The sequence below is a fragment of the Vombatus ursinus genome, unplaced genomic scaffold (assembly GCF_900497805.2).
Source record: "Vombatus ursinus unplaced genomic scaffold, bare-nosed wombat genome assembly UNPS02005459.1, whole genome shotgun sequence".
Taxonomy (NCBI): Eukaryota; Metazoa; Chordata; class Mammalia; order Diprotodontia; family Vombatidae; genus Vombatus; species Vombatus ursinus.
In genome coordinates, this window is record NW_020945237.1 from 1,463,418 (window position 1) to 1,488,011 (window position 24,594).

A 24,594-nucleotide genomic window follows, 5' to 3' on the forward strand; every position below is an offset into this window, starting at 1 on the left:
ATAGTGAGCTGAGCCTAGAGTCAGGATGACCTGAGTTCAGATCCTGCCTCAGACACTAGCTGTGTGACCCTGGGCAAGTTATTTCACAGCTGTTAGCCTCAGTTTCCTCATCTGCAAAACAAATAATAATAGTACCTACCTCCCCAGGTTGTTGTGAGTGGCCAATGAGATAAAAGTTCAGAGCACTTTGCAGATTTTAAACATAAATTCTCCATTAGTCCTTTCGGTGTTTCACAGTAGATAGGAATTCAACAGAATTTCAACCAGCTTTCCTCACGTGGTGTCAGAATCCTAGTTGAAAGGGACCTCAGAGGCTGTCCAGTGCAACCCATGCATGAACTAGTATCTATCCTCTACAAGGTAGTTGGCAGATGACAAAAGTCATCTCACCTTTGCCTGAAATGAAGGAGACTTGCATAGAAGTGTGAACCTCACCCTCTCGGCGTGGCTCATTCCACCTCTGAATGACTATAACTTAGGAAATTTTTTATTTTGAGCCTTAATATGCAACTAATAACTATTTCCCCCAGTTCTGCCCCTCCCCAAGGTCAAGCAGAAATTCATCCCTTTTTGTACAAAGGCTTAAGGACCATTACTGTGTCTCCCCAGATCTCCAGGCTAGGACTTGGGCCCAGCCTGTTTGCCCTCCTCTGGACAGTGGCTTATCAGAGAGTTACTCCAGTAAAAACAAGGACAAAATGTCTGGTCCAGCTAGAATATTTATGCTGACATTGTCCAGAACTAATGCTATATAATGCTATAACAGATTCAGATCAAATTTTTCCTGCCCATCAAATCTTGAATTTAAAAAAAAAGGACTATTTTATTTTCCCCAAAAGGTTCTGCTAAAGCAGCCTCTGCTTTGTAGAGGTTGCAAGATGCTTGGTTCCTTGACTGAAATTTACAGAGGACACTGCTTGGTGGAAGAGTGTTTACCTGGTTAGACCCAATAAGTAGGAAGCATTTTTGATGATCATATGATAATTCAGATTGATGTAACATGTTAGAGTTGGCAGGGTGCTTTCTACAGCACAACCGAGAGGTAGGCTGTACATTCTCATTTTAGTACCTGCCCCAGAGTCACATAGCTAGGAGGGGTCAGGCCCTTGGAACTTGTATATCCTGATACTGAGTTCAGCTGCTCTGCCTCTGATACTGATGTGGGTTAAAAAGGAGGAAAAAAACTCCCATTCCCCCCCACAACACACACCCCTACTGTAGGATATGTTGTAAAGAGGCCTGAGGCCTAGGGCCCTTTGCACTTTGTAGGTGACCTTCAAGTCTGAAATTGTCCCACCGTGTCCCCAAGTAAGCCATGGTGACCTTGTTATCTCTCCGATGAAACAACTCAAACCATTGTAACATGTTTCCCTCTCATCAGCATGGAATATAATTCTCTGATGATCAGTGTGATCTCTGTTAAACACGTGAGGAAAACTAGCGCTAATGGGGTTTTGGTAGTGATTCTGTCCTGAACTTAATAGCTCCCTGGAAGCCAGAACCCATTCCATCACCCGTTGCTGTTGTACTGGATACTCCTGCTTTCCCATTTGGATTTGGCTTCCCCTCCTGCCCCAGAGGCCTGGCGTGTTTTCAGTTCAGCCTTCGGAATCTTCTTTGTTTGATTTCCAAGTTGTTGGTGTGACGACATTCTGTCTTGTCTATAGGTGCCCCAGAGGGCATCTGTGAAAGCCTCAGCACCCCCTGCTCTCCAAGGTTTTGTTGTTGGCTCAGACCATGAGTCTGAAGAGACTGAGGTGTGGCATCAACTTGAGGGACCTCAAGAAGGTGGTAACAGCCCTGAGCAAAGCAGCCACACATTGTGAGTACTACCAGGAAATCTAGCTGGATTAACCTGGAACGTGACTTAAGCTACGTGCTTAACCTGAATATGACATCTGCCTCTATGGGACAGTAGCTTTTACTCACTGTTAGGGGCAGAGAGGTCTATGGCCTGGATCTGTTATTTCATTGGTACAGGGAACTTCCTCTGCCACTGCAGGTCTGCAATTTAGAATCTGAAATAGTTGTTCGGAGCTCTGAGCAGTTACAAGGAGTCACGTGCCAAGTATGATTCAGGCAGCTCCATGAATTCAGGTGGTCCGGGCTCCCTCCCATATACATCAAACTGCCTCATGAGGAGCATTGTAGGGAGCATACAGTACTGAAAAAGAAGTATTCTACTATCCTCTTAGCTCCTTATGGATACATTTTTAAAAGATCTGTGATTAAATCAACAACAAAATAATAGTATTTATGCTTCAGGAGGCAGGGTGGCCCAGTTGATGGAGTCAGGAAAACCTGGATTCAAGGCCTGACCCTGGCCTATATTAGCTGGATGGCTCTGCTCGCCATGAGCAATTCACTTGGCCTCTCAGTGCCCACTAAATTATAGGCTTATCGCCACCCCTCACCATGAATCCTTTCCAGTGGAGAGAGTTTCACAAGTCTACTGTTCTCTCTCTGGCCTACAAATATTTTCACCAACATTTTTAAAATTAATTAGCAGTTGTTCCCAGTCCATAGAAGGAAATACTGGGTGCATGGAATGACTCCATTGAATTTAGTTGCTTAATAGAATTTTGTCTTTAAATCTTCAGCGATAAGCCTAGTGCCTTTAACAAAATGAATGCTTAATAAACGATTAGAGAGTAGTTGCTTTTGCTTGAAGTTGATTTTTTTGGTGAATCACACTGTCCCCTTTACCACCTACATCCTTGGGAAGAATGGGCCCCAACAAAGTGGCCCCACCAAGTCCACTTTCTCTTTATTTTTTTTTTTTTCCATTTTAAAGGCTTGGGGATTTTTTTAACAAGCAGGATGTCTTTGGATTCTGGAAGGAACATGATAGCTCTGTGCTGTGATTTCAATCAAAGTAATCATATATTAATCACAGTACATCATGTAATGGTGTTTATGTATATATGTGTGTGTTCATATGCAAGTATGAATGTAATTTTCATGACTTTGAAATTTTCTGTGGAAATATTCTTACTGTAACTTGAATAAAGATATCAGAAGTTTATATATCAAAACACAACAACATATCTAAAACAACACATCATCATTGACTTCTCTTAATCACCTTACCATTTAAAGTTCCATTTTGTCATTTCATCTTTAAAAAGCCTTCGCAACTTCTCCAGCTCACATGGTTGTCTCCCTGATGAAAACATCTATAGCATTTCTGGTACAGAGCACACATTTTAGTGAGTAATTATATACCATCTGTGTACAGGAACACAAAAGATTTGTAAACCTAAATCAGAACTTAATAGTGACATTTTGAATGATAAGTGGGTCAAAGAATCATAAAATTTAATAATGAGAGAAAATGATGAGATGACATACCAAATTTCTGGGATACAGCCACGAGGTATGCCGGCCAAGGTGTAACAACTAGTTCTCCAAAAATTATCACAATTTAAAGTTTAATCTGCCTTATGAATATCTTCTCCATCATTGTCATAAGGCTTGGGTAGACATAAATAAATAAGCCCATAAATTAAGCCCTGATTTGTAGCATTTGCCAAGGTCCAAGTTATGATTGCTCACGTTGAAAATTTAATGATCAGCTCTCTCAAGTGAGTTTGAGCTGGCTCCAGCACATACCTGGACAGAGCTAAAGCATTCAGAAGCAAAAATATATCTCTGAAAAGATAAATTAATAAAATAGAAAACAAGATTAACTCAATATTAAGAACTGGAAAATAAATCTTAGATAAGCACAAAAGACATTGGAAATTAGAGGAGGAATAAATGAAAAGGACTATAAACAGTGATAAGCAGAACTAAAAGCTGGTTCTTTGAAAAGAAAGCATTCATATTCTTTTAAAAGCTAACCTGATGAAAAAGAGGTAGGAAAATAAAATTGCTAAAGTGAAAAATTAATCAGGTCAAATAAAAACAGAAGAAATGAATTACCAGAACTTGCCAAATTCTATCTGCTAGTAAAACTCAGAATTTAAAGAAACATGAGATTACCTACAAATATTTAAAATACTCAAATTAGCTGAACATGAAATAGAAATTATAAACAATTCAATTTTAGAAAACGAAGTTGAACAAGCCATAAAGAGAATACCTAAGAAAACTGGTCCTTATGAATATAGATAGGAATTCTATCCAAATCGTGTCACAATTTTTGGAGAGCTGGTTTTTATACATTTGCCAACACACCCCTGGTTATATCCCAGAAATTTTGGTATGTCATTTCCTCATTTTGTCTCAGTTATTAATTTTTTAAATTTATTTTAACCCACTCAGTCAAAATGTCATTAAGTTTTGATTTGGGTTTGTATCTTTTGATTCTTATGGTATGTAATTAATTGCTAAAACGTGTGCTCTAAACCAGAAATGCTATAGATGTTTGGATCAGGGAGAAATCACTGTGATCTGGAAAAGTCAGGATGAAATGGAATTTAAATGTAAGTTGATTGAATGAAATCAAGGATGATGAGTTTTGTTTCACATACATTTATTTAATGTATGTAATTAATAGATACAGATTATATATTACATATATAAAACTTGAAAAAGAAAACACTACTTATTATATAGGGCAAATATAGTTCTGGTACCTATACTAGGGAAAGATAAAGGAAACAAAAAGAAGTAACTAGACCAATTCACTAACCAATATTAATGTAAAAACTAAAATCCTTTCAATAATATTACAGCAATATATCAAAAAGATTTTTACCATAACCAAGCTAGAGTTATACCAGGGATGCGAAGATGGTTAAACACTAGGAAAAAAAAAAAAACATTTGTTTGAAAAAAAATACTCCAAACTACATGATTATATCAATATATGCAGAAAAAGTTTTTGACAAAAGTATAATAATGCTAAATAAACAAACCTCTGCCCCCTAGGTCCCTAGAGGAAGTGGGCTCAAATTTAAAGTAATCTGCTATAAACATTTGCCCCTCCAATTTCACATTTTTATTGTATTTATTTTAAATTGTTTTTACATGCATTTGTCTGCCCTTCCCACTGCCCCCCGTTAAGAAAAAAAAAAACATCATAAACATGCGTAGTCTAGCAAAACAGATTATTTCGTCATGCCCCAAAATGTATGTACCTCTGCATTTTAGGTTTATCACCTGTCTGGCAAGAGGTGAGTGAGTGGCAGGATTCATGTTCAGTCCTCTAGACTCTTGGGTTATTATTGCATTGACCAGAGTTCTAAAGTATTTGAAAGCTGTTTTTTCTATAATATTGTCATTGTTTAAATTCTTCTTATAGGTCTTACTGTTCATAATGATTTTCCCAGTTCCCTCTCAAAGTGCTCATTTCATAATTTCGTAGTGCACAATAATTTTCTATTACATGGATGTGCCTTAATTTATTTAACCATTCTTCAACAGGACAGCCCCTTAGTTGCCATTTTTTTGGCTTCTGTGAAAAAAGCTGCTAAATATTTGTGTACATCTAGATTCACACTTCAGAGCTGTAGTAGCTCACTGGGCTTGGCTGCCAACAAACTCTGTTGTAGATTCTATTTCCTGGACCTCTGGTGGTTCGTCTGAACTTTGGTTGCTCACAGAGTTGCAACCGTTTCCCATACTCATTCATTTAAGAGGAGAAAGAACAAATACAAAGGTAAAGCAACTGAATTGCCGTGTGTTCTGGGCCACATGGCTGTCTGTGTAGGTTGAATAGGCCACTGCTTATACATCTCTCCACACCCACAGGCTTAGAGTACCTCAGTTGCCCATAGGCAAGCCAGATCAATTCAACCTGTCAGGGCCTTTTGTATGTACAATTCAGCAATCAATTAAAAGGCTTTTATTCACCACTTGGTAAGCAGACAAAATAATCCCACCTATACATGCTTTGAATGGGGGCAGGGTCCCCTCCATTCTATATCATTACAGATTTCTGTGATGGAGAAGGAGACTCACCTCCCCACACATACACATGAGTAGGCAGCGGACAACAGTGCATACTCTCTGGACTAGGCTATCTTTGACCGTCTCCCCATTAGAGTAGAGTCTGATAATCAATGAAACAATCAACAATCACTTATTAAGTGATTACTGTTGGCCAGGTATTGTGTTAAGCAATGGGGATATTAAAAAAAGGCAAGAAAAAAAAGATCCTTGCCTTGACTTATGTTCTTAGGGGGGAGACAACACGTAAATAAATAGGCGTGTGCAAATTACATAAAGAGTAGATAGAAAATAACCTTAAAGGGGGAAGCTATAGCAGCTGAGAGCACCAGGAAAGGCTTCCTACAGAAGATGGAAGTTAGGTCTTGTGTGTGTGTAGCGCTCTTGCTTGTGCATGCATGTTTTTTAATTTATTTCAACATGTTTATGATTTCTTCCTACCACTGTTCTCTCAGTAGACAAAAAAAAAAATCAAAACCCTCACAATAAACATGAACAGTTCAGCAAAACAGATTCCCATATTATCCATGTCCAAATATGAACCACCCTCTCTCTGCATTTTAAGTCCATTACATCTCTGGAAGGACACAGTTGGCATAATTCATCTTTGGTCTACTGGACTCATTTATCACTGTATAATGGGTGGCTCAAAGCCAATCTCCTCATTGGTGAAGATTGATTATTCAGTGTTCCACTCCTGCGTGAGGGGTGGAGTTGGTAAGAGCTTGAAAGAAGAGAGATCCATGATGGAAAATGCTCTCCACATCCAGAGAAATAACTATGGAGTCTGAATGCAGATCAAAGCAGACTTCTTGCTCTTTTTTTGTTTTTTCTTTCTCATGGTTTTTCCTTTTTGTTCTGATTCTTCTTTCACAACATGACTAATGTGGAAATATATTTAATATGGTTGCACACATATATACTATATCAGACTGCATGCTGTCTTGGGGAGGGGAAATATTTAGAACTCAAAAACTTATAGAAGTGAATGTTGAAACCTAAAAATAAATAAATCGATTTAATTTTTAAAAAAAAAGAAAAGAAAGAAGAGAGATCCTGGTCTGGCCTTCAGCCTCAGTAGACAATACACAGAGTTCCCAACCCTCTTCATGTCTCTGAAGGAAGAGAAAGACTCTGGAAAGAAGCCAACATATTCCCAGCCTACTACACTAGAGACTTGGGTGAGATCTGAGACTCAGTTGAGCTGAGTTATTTCACTCTCAATGGGCATCCTCATTCATTCATTATTTTCTGGTTTTATATTCTCATATGCATACTTTCTCTGATACCAATTTTGCCATCTACTTGGATAAATAAGTTTATTTGCTATGTGTGTTCGTTGTAGAACTGGCATTTGGTAAAGAGAGAGTTAAACCTTGAATATTTAACTTGGGGCACATCTTCCCCATTAAGGGATAGCAACCACAAGTGTGGCATAAATCTAAAAATTATTGTCCCTACACTAAATATTTAAGCAAGCAAATAGATATAATTCTAGCCTGGTACCCCCTTCTTTCTGAGGAGACCAGAGTGGTCAGCCTCTGGCTCTAATTCTTGTTTCTTCTCCTAGCAGGAACCAAAATATCCTTTGGAGAAGGATGGGGAGAGGAGACTCTAGAAATATGTATTCTTGCCTCCCTTCGAGCCACATCTAGGCATACCCATGTGGATACGTATCATCTATATGGGCAAAATAAAGGCACATAGCACCCCATTCCCCCCTTTATAATTGCATTGATCAAAATTCTAATGCCTTTCAAAGGAAAGCTGCTTTTTCTCTGTAATCTTGTCACTATGTAAATTGCTCTCCTAGATTTGTTCACTTCACTATATAAAATTATAAAAATCTTCCCAGTCTCCTTTAAAACTGTCCATGTTGTCATTTCTTATAGAATAATATTTCACAACAGTTGCACATATCACTGTTTGTTGAACCATTCCCCAATAGATGGACCCCCTTAGTTTCCAGTTTGAGTCTACTACAAAAAGTGCTACTATAAATATTTCTGTACAAATGGGTCCTTTTCCTCTTTCTTTGATGTGTTTTGGGTATAGGTTAAGCTGAATCTTGAAGGAAACCAGGGAAACAGGTGGAGGTAAAGAGGGAAAGTATTGAGGAACGTGGGACAGCCAGGGCAAAGATAAAGAGTTAGGACATAGACTGTCCTGTGTAAGAAACAGGAAGAAGGCTGGGAGAGCTAGATCATGAAATGAATGTAGAGGGACAGTAATGTGTAAGGTAGAAAGGGGTCAGGTTCTAAAAAGCAAGATCTCTCCATATTTGATGAGAACCGCTGGGAAAACGGGCAGCCATTAGATGTAAACTAACATTTTATACTACATGCCATAACAAGCTCAAAATGGATTTGCAACCTAAATATTAAAAATCACACAATTAAAAAAGTTAGAAGAGATGATGGTGGATAATTCTTAACCAAATATTGGATAATGGAAACACTAAAGGTGAAATAGATTATTTTGATGAGATGAAATTTAGAAGGGTTTCCATGCACAAAATTAATATATCTAGGATAAGGAGAGAAACTTAATTGGGAAGAAATTGTCACACCAAATATTTCTTGATATTTCATAAAAACAAAGAATTAGCAAATATTTATGTGCATATATATGTGTGTATGTATATGTGTATGTGTATACATATTTATATATAGATATATATATATATATATAAAAACCAAGAGCTAAGATACGTATATATCCAAAAGCCATTACCCAATGGTTAAGTGGTTAAAAGGTATAAACAAACCATTCTTAAAGTAATTGCAACTATTAATGACCATATGACCATACCAAATCACTAGTAATAAGAAATGATAATTAAAACAACTCTGTGATTCTACCACATACCCAGCAAATTGGCAAAGATGAGAAAAGATGGAAATAGTCAATATTGGAGGAGTTATGAAAAGATAGACATACTAATATACTGTTGGTAGAACCATGAATTAATTGATCCAGTCATTTTGGAAAGCAATTTGGAATTATCATTTTTTCAAAATGACCCCTTCACCCAGAGATCCTACTGCTAAGCAAATGCTTACTAAGAAATTAAAAGAAAGGTCCCCAATATATTGGTTGTAAAGGTGTGTGTGTGTGTATGTGTGTTAGTAAAGAATTGTAGTAAAGTAAATGCCTTGGGGATTGGCCAAAAAAAAACCAACTGGTACTTGAATGTAATCCAATTATTATAGTGTTGTAAGAAATGATAAATATGAAGATTTAGAGAAATATAATTTGACTTATATGAACTGATATAGAACAAATTAAGTAGAATCAGGAAAACAGTATACCCAGTGACTACAGGGGTGTAAATGGAAAGAATAGTAAAACAAACCAAATAAATAGTTAAAATGACCAAGACTGGGCTCAGGGAAGAGTTTAAAAAATATATACCCCTCTCCTTTCTTTGGGGAGATGAGAGCCTCTGAGTTCCATGTTCCATGTTCTACCAGATGCAATAGAAATGTTGGTTGATTCTGCCAAACTTTGAGTTTCTTTTTCTTTTTTTTAAAAAAAGAAAATTAAAAAAAATTTTTTTTAAAGAAAAGGCTCTCAGGGTAGGAGGTGGAAAGTATATAATCAGAAAGGAATGTGATACAAAAACAAAAGGCATCAATAAAGAATAACTTAATTACAGCAAATTATATACCATCTCATGGCCTCTACAGATAGTTATTAAGTCTTATCTCCCTTGCTAACTCCAAGATTATGTAAGTTTACAAAGGAAAGGACCATGGTGTGTGTGTGCATATATATGTATATGCATGTATGTATGTATGTATAAATATATGTATATATGTGTGTGTATACATATGTATATCTATATATACATATATAGATATAGATATGTACACACATAATCTCCACAGTCCCCTACCAGACACCAGAGTGGCAATAGAGTGGGAAGAATAGGGATTTTTCCCCCAGAGATTGGAATTTAGAGAGTGCTAAAAGTATTTGTAATCCTTCAGCAAAAGAGAACACCAGAATTTAGCATTTAGGCAAGCAAAATAGTTAAAATGCAAAGTTACAAAATGGTAGGCTGTGCCATTCCCTATTCCAACATTCCTCTCATAAGGCAGCAGCTATCGGGCACAGTGGATAGAGTTTGAGATCTGGAGTTGGCAAGACTTGAGTTCAAATGCAGTTTCAGGTACTTACTTGCTGTGTAACTGAGCAAGTAACTTAACCTTGGTCTGCCTCAGTTTCTTCAGTTGTAAAATGGGGATGAAAATAACCCCTACCTTTCAGGGTTGTTGTGAGGATCAAATGAAATAATATTTGTAAAGTACTTTGCAAACCTTAAAATGCTATCTAAATGCCAGCTCTCCTTCTTATAAGGGGATTGTTCACCATTGCAGTTTATCATACTTGCCCAAAGCACAAAAATTCCTAGATATTACTCTGCTATGTATCCTTACTGAACTGAACTGAATTTAGAACTCAGTAATTAGAATGTTGAATTAGAAAAGATGAAGGATCATTTAGCCTGATTCCTTTATTTTATAAATGAAAATAAAATAAGGGTCTGAGAGATTAAATGACCTGTTCGCCAAAATAGCAGCAGAAAAAAAAAAAAAAAACATTAGGATACACCTCTCCCCAGCTCTTTACCCACTGTCCTTCATATTACATTAAATTAAAATTTTATTAATTTTCCTTTTTAATTTCACAGTCAACCAAAATGAAATGGAATGTCTTGTGAAACTTTTTTACTCATTTATGGAAAAGGGAAATGAACAAGGTATCCAAGAAGGCCTGGATCGCATTGAATTTAGAAACATCCTACATAGTGTATTTGGAATGACCGATGACTTGCTTATGAACAGGGGTAAGAGGCCATAGCAATTGTAAGTGCCAGTTTTCATCAACGATGATTAAATTTTCCTGGCAGCCCAAATGATACAAGAGTATTTTAGATGAAACTGCCTTTTATAGAACAATCAGTGATCAGTTTCCTATCCTATGAAAGTTTAATAAAAGCTCCCTTTTGGTCCATTTTATAGAAGATTCCTTTAGAATAGTTTTCTTAGGAAATTTACTTAAATTTTTTTTTCCTTCAAAAACATTATGGTGAAAAAAAAATAAAAAATAAAAAAAATTATGGTGAATATAACATTTAGTCCTGAAGGTATTTACTATTGCTGGCACTAAATATATTTTTTTCAAATAATCAAGTGAAAAATTTATGTAGTTATGGGTTGTTTTTTCCCTTCTCATTTTTAATAATCAATAACCATTTAAGTACTGATTTTTGTGCCAGACACTTGGGATATAAAGAAAAATAAAAACAGCCCCTGCCCTCAAGGAATTTACACTTTAATAGAGGAGACAAGAAGTAAATAAAGAGCTATAACAAAGATGTATACACAGTGGATAGACGGTAACTTTGGAGGGGAAGGTGTCAGAAGCTAGCAGGGGGACTGGAAAAGGTCTCCTATAGAAAGTGGCATTTGAGCTGAATCTTGAGGAAACCCAAGAATTATATGAAGTGGAGTTGAAGAGGGCAAACATTTTAGCCATACTGGGTAATGATTCTTCTTAAAAACAAAAAACAACTGAAATTTACTGAAAATTTTCCAGAAACTGGTCCTCGAGAGCTTGACAATCACTTGGTCAGAAACAATGGAGAACTTGGGCAAGGTTGGCATTCTGGCAGGAAGGAGGAAAGAGTCAATCAAGGCTGACAGACTCTAAGGTCTCTAGATGCCTGGCTCACATAAAGTCAGTCACATTATTATTGTTATGACATTCCTCGTTGTCTTTCATTTCCCAAGAATGTAGGAAGGACTATGCCATGTTTTAAGTATGTGCATATATATGTATATACACACATGCATATATACTTAAAGAAAACCTTTGTGATGTAGATGTTGTATACATATGTATTCATGTGTGTGTGTGTATACATATAATGTAAATATATTGCATTAGGAGTTGAATGCATTAGAAAAATCTAGATAGGTCTATACCATGTTTCAAATATATGTTATATGTGTATGCGTGTGTGTGTGTATTTAAAAGCTAAAGTTTTATATACTTAAAATATACATGCGTATGTATTTAAAACATGGTATAGAGTCCTACCCTACCTTCTTCTAATGAATTCAATTCCTAATGCTTTCCCTCTCCTCTCCCCTCCCCTCCGCTTCCCTTTCCTCCTTGCCTCCCTCTCTGTCTGTCTCTGTCTCTGTCTCTTTTTCTCTTTCTCTCTCCTTCCCTCCATATACACACATACAATTTACAACCCCCAAAGGTTTTCTTTATAAATCTGTCAGCTTCATTGATCATGATAGCTTTGATCAGTTTGCCTGTTTCATTCCTAGCTGTTTCTTGACAAAGACTGGATGTTCTCTTCGGAATGCTCAGCTCCTGTCACTACCATGAGTACACTTAGATTTTTAGTCCCTGGTTTCAGCACACCTGACTTACAGCCTAAGCATCTCTTTCACTTCCAAAAACCACCTATGTTGAGTAGCTCAAAGCCAAGATTTTAAATTGCGCTATGTCGCTTGGCTCCAAATGTATATTGGCCCTCATGTATTTCTTCTGAATTTTCTCTTCTGTTTGGTCAAAATGACCAGTCCTCCCTCCTGTGTCAGACAAAAAACTCACTACTTGGTGCCAAGTGGCAAGGTCATTAATTCCAAGGAGAGGGGGCTCTACTCCTTCCGCTCCATTCCCTCTAGTCTCCAAGGCCATGTGTTTCCAATGGCCCCCATGAGAGCTTTCAGCTCTCCTGCACCTGTGGGCAAGCCTAACCTTTACCATCACTGACACTATTTCAACATTTAGCCCTTAAAAATGATTTTAAAAAACCATTCACTAGGAAAATGTATCTCAAATTAATACCACCTCACATGTCTGTAGTACTTTAAAGTTTACAAAGAGTTTTGTAATTTTGACCCCATGAGATGAATAGGGAAAGAATTTTGCTCATTTAGAGGTAAGTGGTAGCAATGGATAGAGTGCAGGACTCGGAGTCAGAAACAACTGAGTTCAGATCTGACCTCAAACACCCATTAGCTGTGTGACCTTGGCAAGTCATTGAACCCCTATTTTCCTCAGTTTCCTCATCTGTAAAATGAGAATAATAATAGCACCTCCCTCCCAGGGTTTTTGTGAAGATCAAATGAAATAATATTTTTTTTAAAAAAAGAGCACTCAGTGCCATGCCTGGCATATTAAAGACTGTAGAAATGTTTAGTCCCAGGGGCAGCTAGGTGGCACAGTGGATAGAGCTCCTTGGAGTCTTGGAGGAGCTGAGTTCAAATCTGGCCTCAGATACTTGATACTTACTAGCTGTGTGACCCTGGACAAGTCACTTAACCCCGATTACCTCACCAAAAAAAAAAAAAAAAGAAATGTTTAGTCCCTTCTCTTCCTCTCATTGCAAATGTTGGACCAAGGGTTTGGCTCTGAGTCTCTTCTGACTCGAGGTCCAATGTACTCTCATATTAAGACATTCTTTCCTGCATGAGTACAGTATGCCAAGGGGGCACAGAATAAAAGCATTTTCTTGGCCTGTCTGGAGCATATCAATTCATTTGTTCTTAGCTCTGTTACATACTAAAATCTTATGTAAGATTTTATCCCTTATTTTGTGTGATTGCTTTTTTTGTGGATGGCTTTCAAGTTTATAATTTAATTTTAATAGATGACTCTGAGAAACGCTGCCTGCTTTATTTCATTATAAAAAAAATATTGACAACATATTGAGTAGCACTAAGACTAGGATTCCTGTTGTAAATTCTTCTTTATAAAATAATCCAATAATCCAAATAATCTACTTTGTCATTTAATATAATGTAATGCTTCTTTTTTTAAAAACACTAAAACTTTAGGGTTTTCTCAGGAGAGAAATTACCTAAACTTTTGTTTAATATGTGGTAGAAATTATTTTACTTCTGTCCATGTAAAGCAGGAGTTCTTAATGGTTTGGGGGGATAATAGACCTCTTTGGCAGTCTGCTGAAGACCATGAACCTTGCTCAGAATAATGTTTTTAAATACATAAAATATATAGAATTAAAAAGGAAGCCAATTATAGTGAAATACAGCTATCAAAATATTTAATACATAGACCCCGAGTAAAAAACTCTTGATCTACTATGGGTACCATGGAATTATAACAAGAATAAGAAAGAATTAGAATTTGTCTTTAAATTGCAGTACCTATAAGCCTATACCTTCTTTACATTTCAGTATTTGGTGCTTTTGACAAAGACAACGATAATCACATTAGTACAACTGAGTGGGTCGAAGGATTATCCATATTTCTCCGAGGAACCTTTGAAGAAAAAGTAAAATGTAAGAATTTCTGGCATGGGTATGATTTTAGGCAATCATAACTAGTCTTGATTTCATCCTTCAGTGCTTTAAAAGCTGGTATATCAGCATTCTCTAAATCTTTAACCAATTAAATGGTTTTAGTGCCTCACCTGGGCTGGCTGTAGAAATGCTGCAGACATGGTGTGATTTCAAAAACAAAATAAACAACCTGACCCCGTAAAATAATTCCCTTACCCAGCTCACTGCTTCCAGAATTTTAACCATTTGTCCAAGAGTAACACTTAACCTTTTCTGTAAAAGTCATCTTTTGTACACATTTTTTTCTATTTCTGACATTTATATTTTGTTCCACTGATCTAGGTTTGTTTGTTTTTGCCTAAGATTTCATAGTTTTAACAATTATTTAATAATGCTTTAAAAGCTGTGAAGGCTGGTATACTCTTACCAGCTCCCCCTCATCAAAATGTGCCATTGCTATTTTTGCCAATTTTTCCATATCTGGGTTTCATTATGATTTTATTTAGTTCTGTAATGAAGACCTGTGGGTAACTAGGTGGCTCACTGAATAGAGTACCAGGCTTGAAATCAGAAAGACTCATCTTCCTGAGTTCAAATCTGACCTCAGACACTTAACCTGGACAAGTCACTTAACCCAATTTGCCTCAGTTTTTTCCTCTGTAAAATGAGCTGAAGAAGGAAATGGCAAACTACTTCAGTATCTTTGCCAAGAAACCCCCAAATGGAACCATGAAGAGTTGGACACAACTGAAAATGACAAAACAACAACAACAATAATGAAGCCCATTGTGATGCATTAAATTAATAGTAAATGTAGGAATTATTGGTATTTTTCACGTTTTCACATATTGATTTGACTTCTGCAGACATTGAATTTTCTTCAGTTATTTAAACCTCCTGTTTATTTTTAATGAAATTTTAGTGTTATCTTTATAAAGATCATATGTCTAGCTACATTTGCAAATATTATTTTTTAAAATAAATTTCTTTTGTCATGTTCAATATTTTCTTGATCTTTATTATCATCCTGTAAGAATGCAAATAATTTTCAATATATTTAATATTTCGCTTTTCCCAACTACATGTAAAAACATTTGTTAACAATCATTTTTTAAAATTTTGAGTTACAAATTCTCTCCCTTCCTCTCTTCCCTCCCCCCTCATTGAGAAGGAAAGAAATTTGATATAGGTTATACATGTGCAATCATGCAAAACATTTCCATATTAATGGTGTTATAAAAGAAAAGAGACAAAAAAAGATAAGAAAAATAAAGTAAAAAAAAAAGTATGCTTAAATCTTCATTCAGACTCCATCAGTTCTTTCTCTGGAGATGGATAGCATTTTTCATCATAAGTCCTTTGGAATTGTCTTGGATAATTGTATTGTTGAGAAGAACTAAGTCATTCACAGTTGATCATTGTACGTATTGCTGTTACCGTGTCCACTGTTCTGGTTCTGCTCAATTCACTTTGCTTCAGTTCATGTAAGTCCAGGTATATCTGAGAGCATTCTGCTCATCATTTCTTATAATACAATAGTATTCCATCACAATCATATGCCACAACTTAGGTATAGTTCCAAATTGCTCTCCAGAATGGTTGAATCAGTTCAGAATTTCACCAACAATGCATTAATGTCTCAATTTTCCCACATCCCCCCCCAGCATTTGTCATTTTCCTTTTCTGTCATGTTAGACAAACTGATGGGTATGAGGTAGTACCTCAGAGTTGTTTTAATTTGTAATTCTCTAATCAATAGTGATTTCGAGCATTTTTTCATATAACTATAGATAACTTTGATTACTTCATCTGAAAACTGCCTGTTAAATGTTCTGACCATTTATCAATTGGTGAATGGCTCTTATTTTTATAAATTTGACTCTGTTTTCTATGCATTTGAGAAATGAGGCCTTTATCAGAGAAACTTGCTACACATTTTTTTCGTACTTATAATTACTGTGTATTATCCTCTATCCTATTTTCCCCCTGTTTATCCTACTCTCTCTCTCTCCTTTCATCCTGTTCATCCTCAGAAGTGTTTTGCTTCTGACTGCCACCTCCCCCAATCCACCCTCCTTTCTATCAGCCCCTCCCCCTTGTCTTATCCCCTTCCCCTCCTATTTTCCCGTAGGGTAAAATAGATTTCTGTACCCAACTGAGTATATATGTTATTCTCTCTTTAAACCAATATGATGAGAGTGAGTTTCAAGCATTGTCCACCCCCCTCACCATTTTCCTCTCCACCATAAAGCTCTTTTATGTGAAATAATTTACCCCATTCTACCTCTTCCCTCCTAATGCAATCTTCTTTCTCATTCTATCTCTTAGTTTTATTTTTTTTAGATGTCATCCCATCTTATTCAACTCATACCCATGCTTTCTTTCAATCTATACTCCTTTTAATTGCTCTAATAATGAAAAAGTTCTTAGGAATTTCAAGTATAATCTTCTCATGAGGAATGTAAACAGTTTAATCTTATTGAATCCCTTATGATTTCTCTTTCCTGTTTACCTTTATACTTCTCTTGAATCTTGTATTTGAAAGTCATTTTTTATTCAACTCTTCTCTTTTCATCAGGAATACTTGAAAGTCCTCTATTTTGCTCAATGTTCTTTTTTTCCCCCAGTTTTGCTGGGTAAGTGATTCTTGGTTGTAATCCTAGCTCCTTCACACTCTAGAATATCATATTCCAAGCCCTTTGATCCTTTAATGTAGAAACTGCTAAATAATAAACAGTAAAACTGTTATCCTGACTGTGACTCCATGATATTTGAATTCTTTCTGGCTTCTTGCAATATTTTCTCCTTGACCTGGGAGCTCTGGAATTTGGCTATCATATTCCTGGGAGTTTTCATTTTGGGATCTCAGGAGTAGATCAATGGATTCTTTCAGTTTCTATTTTACCCTCTGGTTTTAGAATATCAGGGCAGTTTTCCTTGATAATTTCTCGAAATATGTTGTCTAAAGCTCTTTTTCTGATCGTGGCTTTTAGGTAGTCCAATAATTCTTAAATTATCTCACTTTAATCTATTTTCCAGGTCAGTTGTTTTTCCAATGAGATATTTCACATTTTCTTCTTTTTTTTCTTTTTATTTTGTTTTATTATTTCTTAGTGTCTCATGGACTCATTAGCTTCCACTTGCCCAATTCTATTTTTAAGGAATTATTTTCTATAGTAAGCTTTTGTACTTCCTTTTCCATTTGGCCAATTCTGCTTTTTAAGGGGTTCTTCTCACCAGTGTATTTTTGTGCCTTTTTTGCCGTTTGGCCTATTCTGTTTTTTAAGGTGTTATTTTCTTTAGTGTTTTTTTTTTGGTGCCTCCTCTACCAAGCTGTTGACTATTTTTTCATGATCTGCCTACATCATTCTCATTTCTTTTCTCATTTTTTCATCTATCTCTATTATTTTTTTAAAATCCTTTTTGAACTCTTCCTGCAATTCTTTTCAGGCCTAAGACCAATCATATTTTTCTTTGAGGCTTTAGATGTAGGTATTTTGACTTTGTGGTCTTCTTCTGAGTTTGTGTTTTGAGCTTCCCTATCGCTATACTAACTTTCTGTGGTCAGGTTCTTTTTTGATGTTGTTGTTTGCTCCTTTTCTCATCCTATTTCTTAACTTTTAATTTTATGTTAAAGTTGGGCTTTGCTCCCAGGGTGCAGGGGGCCCTGTCCCAGGCTTTAGGTTTTTCATACTGCTGCCCTCAGAACTAGTTCTGGGAGTCTATAAGTTTTCAGTCCTTCCAAAGTGGTATGGTCTAAGGAGAGGTGTGTTTACTACTCTCCTGGCCTGTGCTCTGTTCTGTGAGCAACCACAAGCATTCTTTTCCACCCTGGAACTGTAACCAAGGTCACCATTCCCCTCTGGCCCCAAGCTCTGGGGTGCTAGTGTTCTTCCTCACTCTGAGACTTTGATCCAGGATGGCAACCCGTATCCACATATGGGCAATGCAATAGAGTTCTGCGTCCAATGCCAGCAAAGAGACCCCTATAAATCTCCTTCTGACCAGTTGTCTTGCCCCCTTGCCATCCGTAGCCTGAGAGCTCCAGAATTTGCTGCCGCCGATTCAATTGCCCCCAAGATCTGCTACTGTCTTACAGGGCCATTGCCTGCTTTGGACAGCTGAACTGCGCTGACTGCTGACCGTGCTCTACTCTCACCTGGTGCAATGGACTTTTCCTGCCAACCTTCTAAGTTGTCTCGAGCTGGAAAATTGTTTCCACCCATCCTTTTGTGGGTTCTGCTGTTCCAGAATTCACTTTAAGACATTATTTAAAGTTTTCTGAAGGGGAATTTGGAAGAACTCTGGCAAGTCCCTACCTTTTCTCTGCCATCTTGGTTCTGCCAAGAATGCAGATAATTTTAATGGATTTCTCTTATATCCTGCAACCTTGATAAATTCTCTTCTTTTCCTGAGATGTGTGCATTTTCTAGGAAAACAATCATGACATCTGCAAATAATAATGTTTCTACCACTTCATTTTCTAGTTTTTTTCCAATCTTACTGTGATTTTTCACATTTCTTCTGTCAAAAAAAGTAGGAAGAGTGTGCAGCTTTATTTTGTATCTGTTTAAAGTGGTAATGTGCTTAATGTTTTATTTTTGTTTTAAATGCTGGGTCTCCTTATCTTGCCCAATCTGGAAGTTTGGGAACTACCAATAGACCCAGTCTCAATCTGATTATCATGGGAGCTTGGAGTTGCTGTTTCCTACCTGGGTTGGTTCACTCCTCTTTAGGCAACCTGGTTCCCCTCCCCTCCCACAGTCACACACAAAAGCTCATCACACTGATGATGTACTTAGTGCAGACACCTGATTGGCATAGCCCACTGCAGCTTGGAACTCCAGAGCTCAAGAGCTGCTCAAACTCCCCCTTAGCAAAGATCACTGGTATGTATAAGCATGCCCAGCTTCTTAATGTTTTCCATTAGTTTTCAAGTAAATACTTTTTCGTGTGTAAGGAGGGGAAAATCTGTTTCTACCTATTCTTCTTAGTTTTATTTTCAATCATGAATGGATGTCATCTTATCGATAGCTTTTTCTACATTTACTGACATGATCCCATGATTTGCAAATTTTTCTGAAATGCTTGTTGTTTCGCCAATGTTGAATAATCCTTGGGTTCCTAGTATAAGTCCTACTTAATTGTTGAGAATGTGTTTTAAAGGTGCTGCTATATTCCATTTGCAAATAGTACCAAGCCATAGAGGGAGAGCGGGAAGGAGTTTTAGAGGTCATCCAGTCCAACACTGAATACAGTTGAGGACCAGCTTAGGTCCTATGATGCCAAGGTCAGCGCTCTTTCCATTGGGCTACTTTGCCTCCTATATTTTATAGAATATAATAGTGATGCTACGATGCATTGTGAGAGTTAAGGAGGAAATGAAACAATGTTAATTGTTCATCTAAAAGCAATGCTTTTCCTTATGCTTTAAAAAGACTGTTACCGAGTTTATTACTTGAATGGGGATGGATACATTTCCCAAGATGAAATGTTTGACATGCTGAAGACCAGTCTCCTCAAACATTCAGTTGAAGAAGATCCGGATGAAGGAGTAAGAGAGTTAGTAGAAATAACACTGAAGAAAATGGTGAGTACACAAAAAAAAATGGCAATTAGTCTTCTGAACAGAGGGTGGAGGATGGCAGTTAGGAAGAAAACAAATCTAAACATTGACTTGTTTTTCCACCGTAAGCAACAGATAAAATAGAAGTTTAGGGGATTAGATGGTGCGATTCATTATCAAACAAAGGCAGCTTTGTTTGATTCATTCTTTCTTTCACTCAGTCTTTCCTAAAATGTCATTTTTTGGGACAAAGTCTAGTTTCTAGTCCAGGGCCTGTGCCTGGATTATTACAAGTCTCTTATCTGGTTTCCCTTGACACCTCCCCTCCAATTCTTCCACACCCCTACTGCTAAATTAATCTTGATAAATGGGCATTGGAGGGGGCAGCATAGCGTTGAAAGAGTGCTGGACTAGGTGTCAGGAATAGCCTGGGTCTGCATCCTCCCTGTGACACTTGCTAGCTGTGGGGCCATTGGCAAAGTTAATCTTTCTTAACCTTTCTCATCTGTAAAATGGAAATAACCTGGTCCTCAATTTTCTCATCTATAAAATTCGGGTACCTGTGAAATATTATCTGCCTCTCTGGGTGGGTTGTTGAGGATCAAATGAAGAGTAGGAACCCCTTTTATTTTTCAGATGAGGAAACTGAGGCCAAGAGAGGTTTAGATTTAAGATTTAGATTTAAGACATGCCCAGGGTCATACAGCTGTTGTCTGGTCAGATTCTACTCATGTTTTAAGGACCAGCTGGAGTGTTTTTTAATCCACGAGGTCTTCTTTTGTAATTCTGGCACACACTGTACTTTCCCTTATCTAACTCCTGATCTTACTATAAAATTTAGAGCTTGATTATACAATTTTGCTAATTATTTGATGTACTTTGTGTCCCTCAACTAGATGTAAGTTTTTTCAGGAAGGGGTCATGTCCTATCCTTAGTAACTCTCCATGTGCTTAGCACATACAGCTTTGCATAAATAATGGAGTAGCTTCTCCCCAAATACTTGGCCCTTTAATATGAGATGATTTAGTGGCCAACAATAGTGTGATCTTTTATCAGTCCATTTGGTGAAATCTTATAAATAGTACAAAGGCAAATTTCAGTCAACCTCCTGTCCTTTTTTTAATAGGAAAGAAGGAAACAAAGTACTTATTAAGCACTTTCTATGTACTAGCCACTGTGCTAAGCATTTTATTAACATCCTATCATGAGATTCTCACAACCTCCTTGGGAGGTAAGTGCTGCTATTATCCCCATTTTCAGTTGAGGAAACTGAGGCAAACAGAAGTTAAGTGACTTGCCCAGGGTCATATAGCTAGTGTCTGAGACTAGATTAAAAAAAAAACAAAACATTTTTAGCAGTCTGAATTAGTTGTACTGTTAGTAGTTTTTCTTACATAGTTAAACACTGCTGAATATACACATCTTTCATGTATGCACATATATGTATATGTACATATGGGTGTGTATATATGTATACACACACACACATATATATATTTGATATACTTTGTATACCTCAACTAGATGTAAGTTCTTATTTTTAATACATATATACACACACACACACACACACACACACACACACACATCTGGGTGGCACAAGTTACTAGCCAATAAACATTTATTAAGTGCCTACTACCACGTGCCAGGCACTGTGCTTGGCCTAGGCAACACAAAAAGAGCCCAAAGATACACTTTGGCCTCAAGGAGCTTCTGGGAACTGATGAGATGAAACACCAAGTATAGTAGGGAGGGAGAAGAAAAGAGAGCCCAGGATAGAATCCTGAGGGATCTCTACAGTTATATCTGGAGGATCCAGCAGAGGAGACAGAGGAGTGATCAGATAGATAGGAAGAGAACCAGTAGAGCGGGTGTCCTGAAATCATAGTGAGAAGAGAGTATCAAGGAGGAGAGAGTGACCCATAGTGTCAAAGGCTGCAGGGAGGTCAAGGAGAATGAGCATGGAGAAGAAGCCACTGAATTGGGCAACTAAGAAACCACTGGTAACTCTGGAGAGGGCAGTTCCAGTGGAATGGTAACGTCAGAAGCCAGACTGTAAGGAGTTAAGAAGAGAGTGAGAGGCACTGGTTGTAGATGGCCTTTTCAAGTTTAGCCACAAAGGGCAGAAGAAATATGGGATGATAGTGAGGGTGGAAGGCTCAAACGAGGGTTTCTGGAGGATAAGGGGACGTGGGCATGTTTGTAGGCAAGAGGAAATGAGTCAGTAGACAGGAGAAGTTGAAAATTACAAGAAGGGCAATCTGTTACAGAAGTGATGGGATGGGATCAGTAGCCTTGGTCAGGAGTAGGGCCACTTCATCATGTGAGACAAGGGAAGGAGGAGAGAGTGGTGGAAAGCACCTGAGTGATAGGAGATGAGAAAGAGGGAAAAAGAGAGCTCGTGGTGATCGGTCTAAATTTGTTCTGTAAAAGATGAGGCAAGGTCCTCAACTGAGAGAGTGGGAGGAGGTGGGGTTTGAAGAGGGATGAGAAGATTTGAAGAGTGGGATAGCCGGATGATAAGGAAGGTATAGCAGGATTGCCTAGCAGCAGTGAGGGCCTAGTTGAGGTTATGCAGCATATATTTGTAGTGGACCCAGTTGGAACAATTCCATGATTTTCTCCACCTTATTTTAGCAGCATGTGTGTGTGATGGATGGTGGAATAATACAGGGCTGAGACTTTGGCTGGGTGTAATCAGAACTATAAGAGAGCAAGGGATCCAAGAGAAGAGGAGAGGGTAGAGTTGAATTGGTTCACCAAGGAGTCAAGACGAGGAGAAGAGGAGGTGGCCAGTGCAGGGGAGATCGCCTGGAAGAGAATTAAAGGGTCAAGGGATTGGAGGTCCCAGTGAGGATGAAGAGTAGGATTATATAGGGAAGGCAGAGGGAGAGGTGAAAAGTCAACGGATTATGGCCAGATAAAGGGATTTTGGAATTCTTGAACATGGAGGTAGGTACATTTGTGGGTGAAGACAATATCAAGAGTATGAGATCTTTGTGTATGGCTGAGGTCAGATGAAGGAGCAGCTCACGGAAGGTGAGTAGGTTGAGGAAATGAATGGTTATGGTTTTTGAGGGAGAGTCAATACGTATGCTAAAGTCCTCCCAAGTATGAGGGCAAGATCTAGAAAAAGAATTGTGAGCCAGGTACCAAACTCACTGAAGACTGAAGGGGAGTGATGGGAAGGCATGGTGGAGCGTGCTGGACCTGGATGACCTGAGTTCAAATTTGACCTTATCTACTTGCTAGCTGTGTGACTGTGGGCAAATCACTTAACCTCTGTCTGCTTTAGTTTCTTCATCTGTAAAATGGGGATAATAAAAGCACCTATCTCCGAGGGTTGTTGTAAGGATAAAATGAGATACCTGTAAAGGGCTTTGTAAACCTTAAAGTGCTATAAAATGCTCACTTAAATTATGATGATATGCTAAGAAATGCTCATCTTCCTTCCTAGGATTGTGATAACGATGGGAAGCTGTCTTATGAAGACTTTGAACGAGCTGTAAAAAAAGACTGGCTTTTGTTGGAGGTCTTTGGCCCATGTTTACCAGAAATTGAGGTACTAACAAACCATCCCCCTTAATGCATGCCATAAACCTACCCTAGAAGAGGGGAACTAGAATAAGTAGCCCACACCCACAAAGACCCAAGAGAGTACCCCGAGCAGACCACTTCCTCCAATAAAGCCCCCTTGTTCTTTGCATTAAATATGGCAGACATAAGGTTTTTATTCCTCCTACCTAGAATCTGCTCTGAAGGAACTTGAGTTAACCTGTGGGAGGAGTACAGGCTCCATTAAGCTGCCAGTTCTTTGCAAAGAATTCCCTTTAACTATAGGAAGAATATATTCAATTCAACAAGTAGTTAGTGCCTACTATGTTCAAGACACTACTAGGAAATGGGGATACAGAAACAGAAAGAAAGCAGTGCCTGCCTTCAGGGAGATGACATTATGCTGGGGATGAGAAGAACTCAAGAGAAGCAAGTATAAAGGGATACTAAGCATGGCACTATTAAGACCTAGGTTCAGGGGCAGCTAGATGGCGCAGTGGAGAGAGCACCAGCCCTAAAGTCAGGAGGACCTGAGTTCAAATTTGGCCTCAGACCAAACATTTGACACTTACTAGCTGTGTGACCCTGGGCAGGTCACTTAACCCCAATTGCCTTAAAAAAACAAACAAAAAAAACAAACCAAAAAAAAAGACCTTGGTTCAAAGTCAGAGACTAGACATCTCTGACTTTTGGTGGCTGTATGAGTGGCCAAGTCTTTTAATCTGGTAGTGCCCCTGGCTACTCTTTAGGGCTCTAAATGGCAGAGCTAGTGTCTGCCGACTGGCACTGTTAGAGGAACTGCCTCATGGGGAGCTCCCTACATGAGGAAATCATAGGTCTGGTCCAAAACAAGGACCTCAAAGTTAAAGAGAGTGTGGGGATGACAGGGCGAGAAATCTGGATGCCTTGATGGCTTGTCTTAAAGATGGCTTTTGAACAGTCCATCGGTTGTCCTCCCTATAGACATCACCAACTTCTTTCCAACTACAGCTCAAGCCGTTTTCTCTCTAAACTAGGTCTGGATACAAGGAAAAGTGGGAAAAATTAAAATTTTAGCAAAATTAATATTTCAATGAGTCTCTTGTTAAATTGCAACACTGTATATTCTAACACATTCAATTATGGCCCATTTTGTTTTCCAGAAGTGTCTTGAATTTGAAACTCTGGTATTCAAAGACATAAACAATGAATTTCAACTGTAAACAGCTGAACCCCAGGGAAACACAAATCAAAATTGGATCCTGGCT

At 37.8% G+C, this 24,594-nt stretch overlaps 1 protein-coding gene across 1 annotated transcript; it reads left to right on the forward strand.

Annotated features, from left to right (window-relative positions):
- The first annotated feature begins 826 nt into the window (after positions 1 to 826).
- LOC114032595 (EF-hand calcium-binding domain-containing protein 1-like) lies at positions 827 to 24,549 on the forward strand. The gene is made up of 6 exons (XM_027847945.1): positions 827 to 1,822; positions 10,592 to 10,747; positions 14,121 to 14,225; positions 19,664 to 19,815; positions 23,250 to 23,354; positions 24,490 to 24,549. Exons 1-6 carry the CDS (start codon positions 1,738 to 1,740, stop codon positions 24,547 to 24,549), a joined length of 663 nt encoding a protein of 220 aa, XP_027703746.1. The 5' UTR covers positions 827 to 1,737.
- The last annotated feature ends 45 nt before the right edge of the window (positions 24,550 to 24,594 follow it).

Coding starts and splice junctions, on each gene's coding strand:
- LOC114032595 (XM_027847945.1), top strand. CDS start 1,738: ATGAGTCTGAAGAGACTGAGGTGTGGCATCAACTTGAGGGACCTCAAG. Junction 10,748..14,120: donor TGACTTGCTTATGAACAGGG/GTAAGAGGCCAT, acceptor TTTACATTTCAG/TATTTGGTGCTTTTGACAAA. Junction 19,816..23,249: donor AAATAACACTGAAGAAAATG/GTGAGTACACAA, acceptor CTTCCTTCCTAG/GATTGTGATAACGATGGGAA.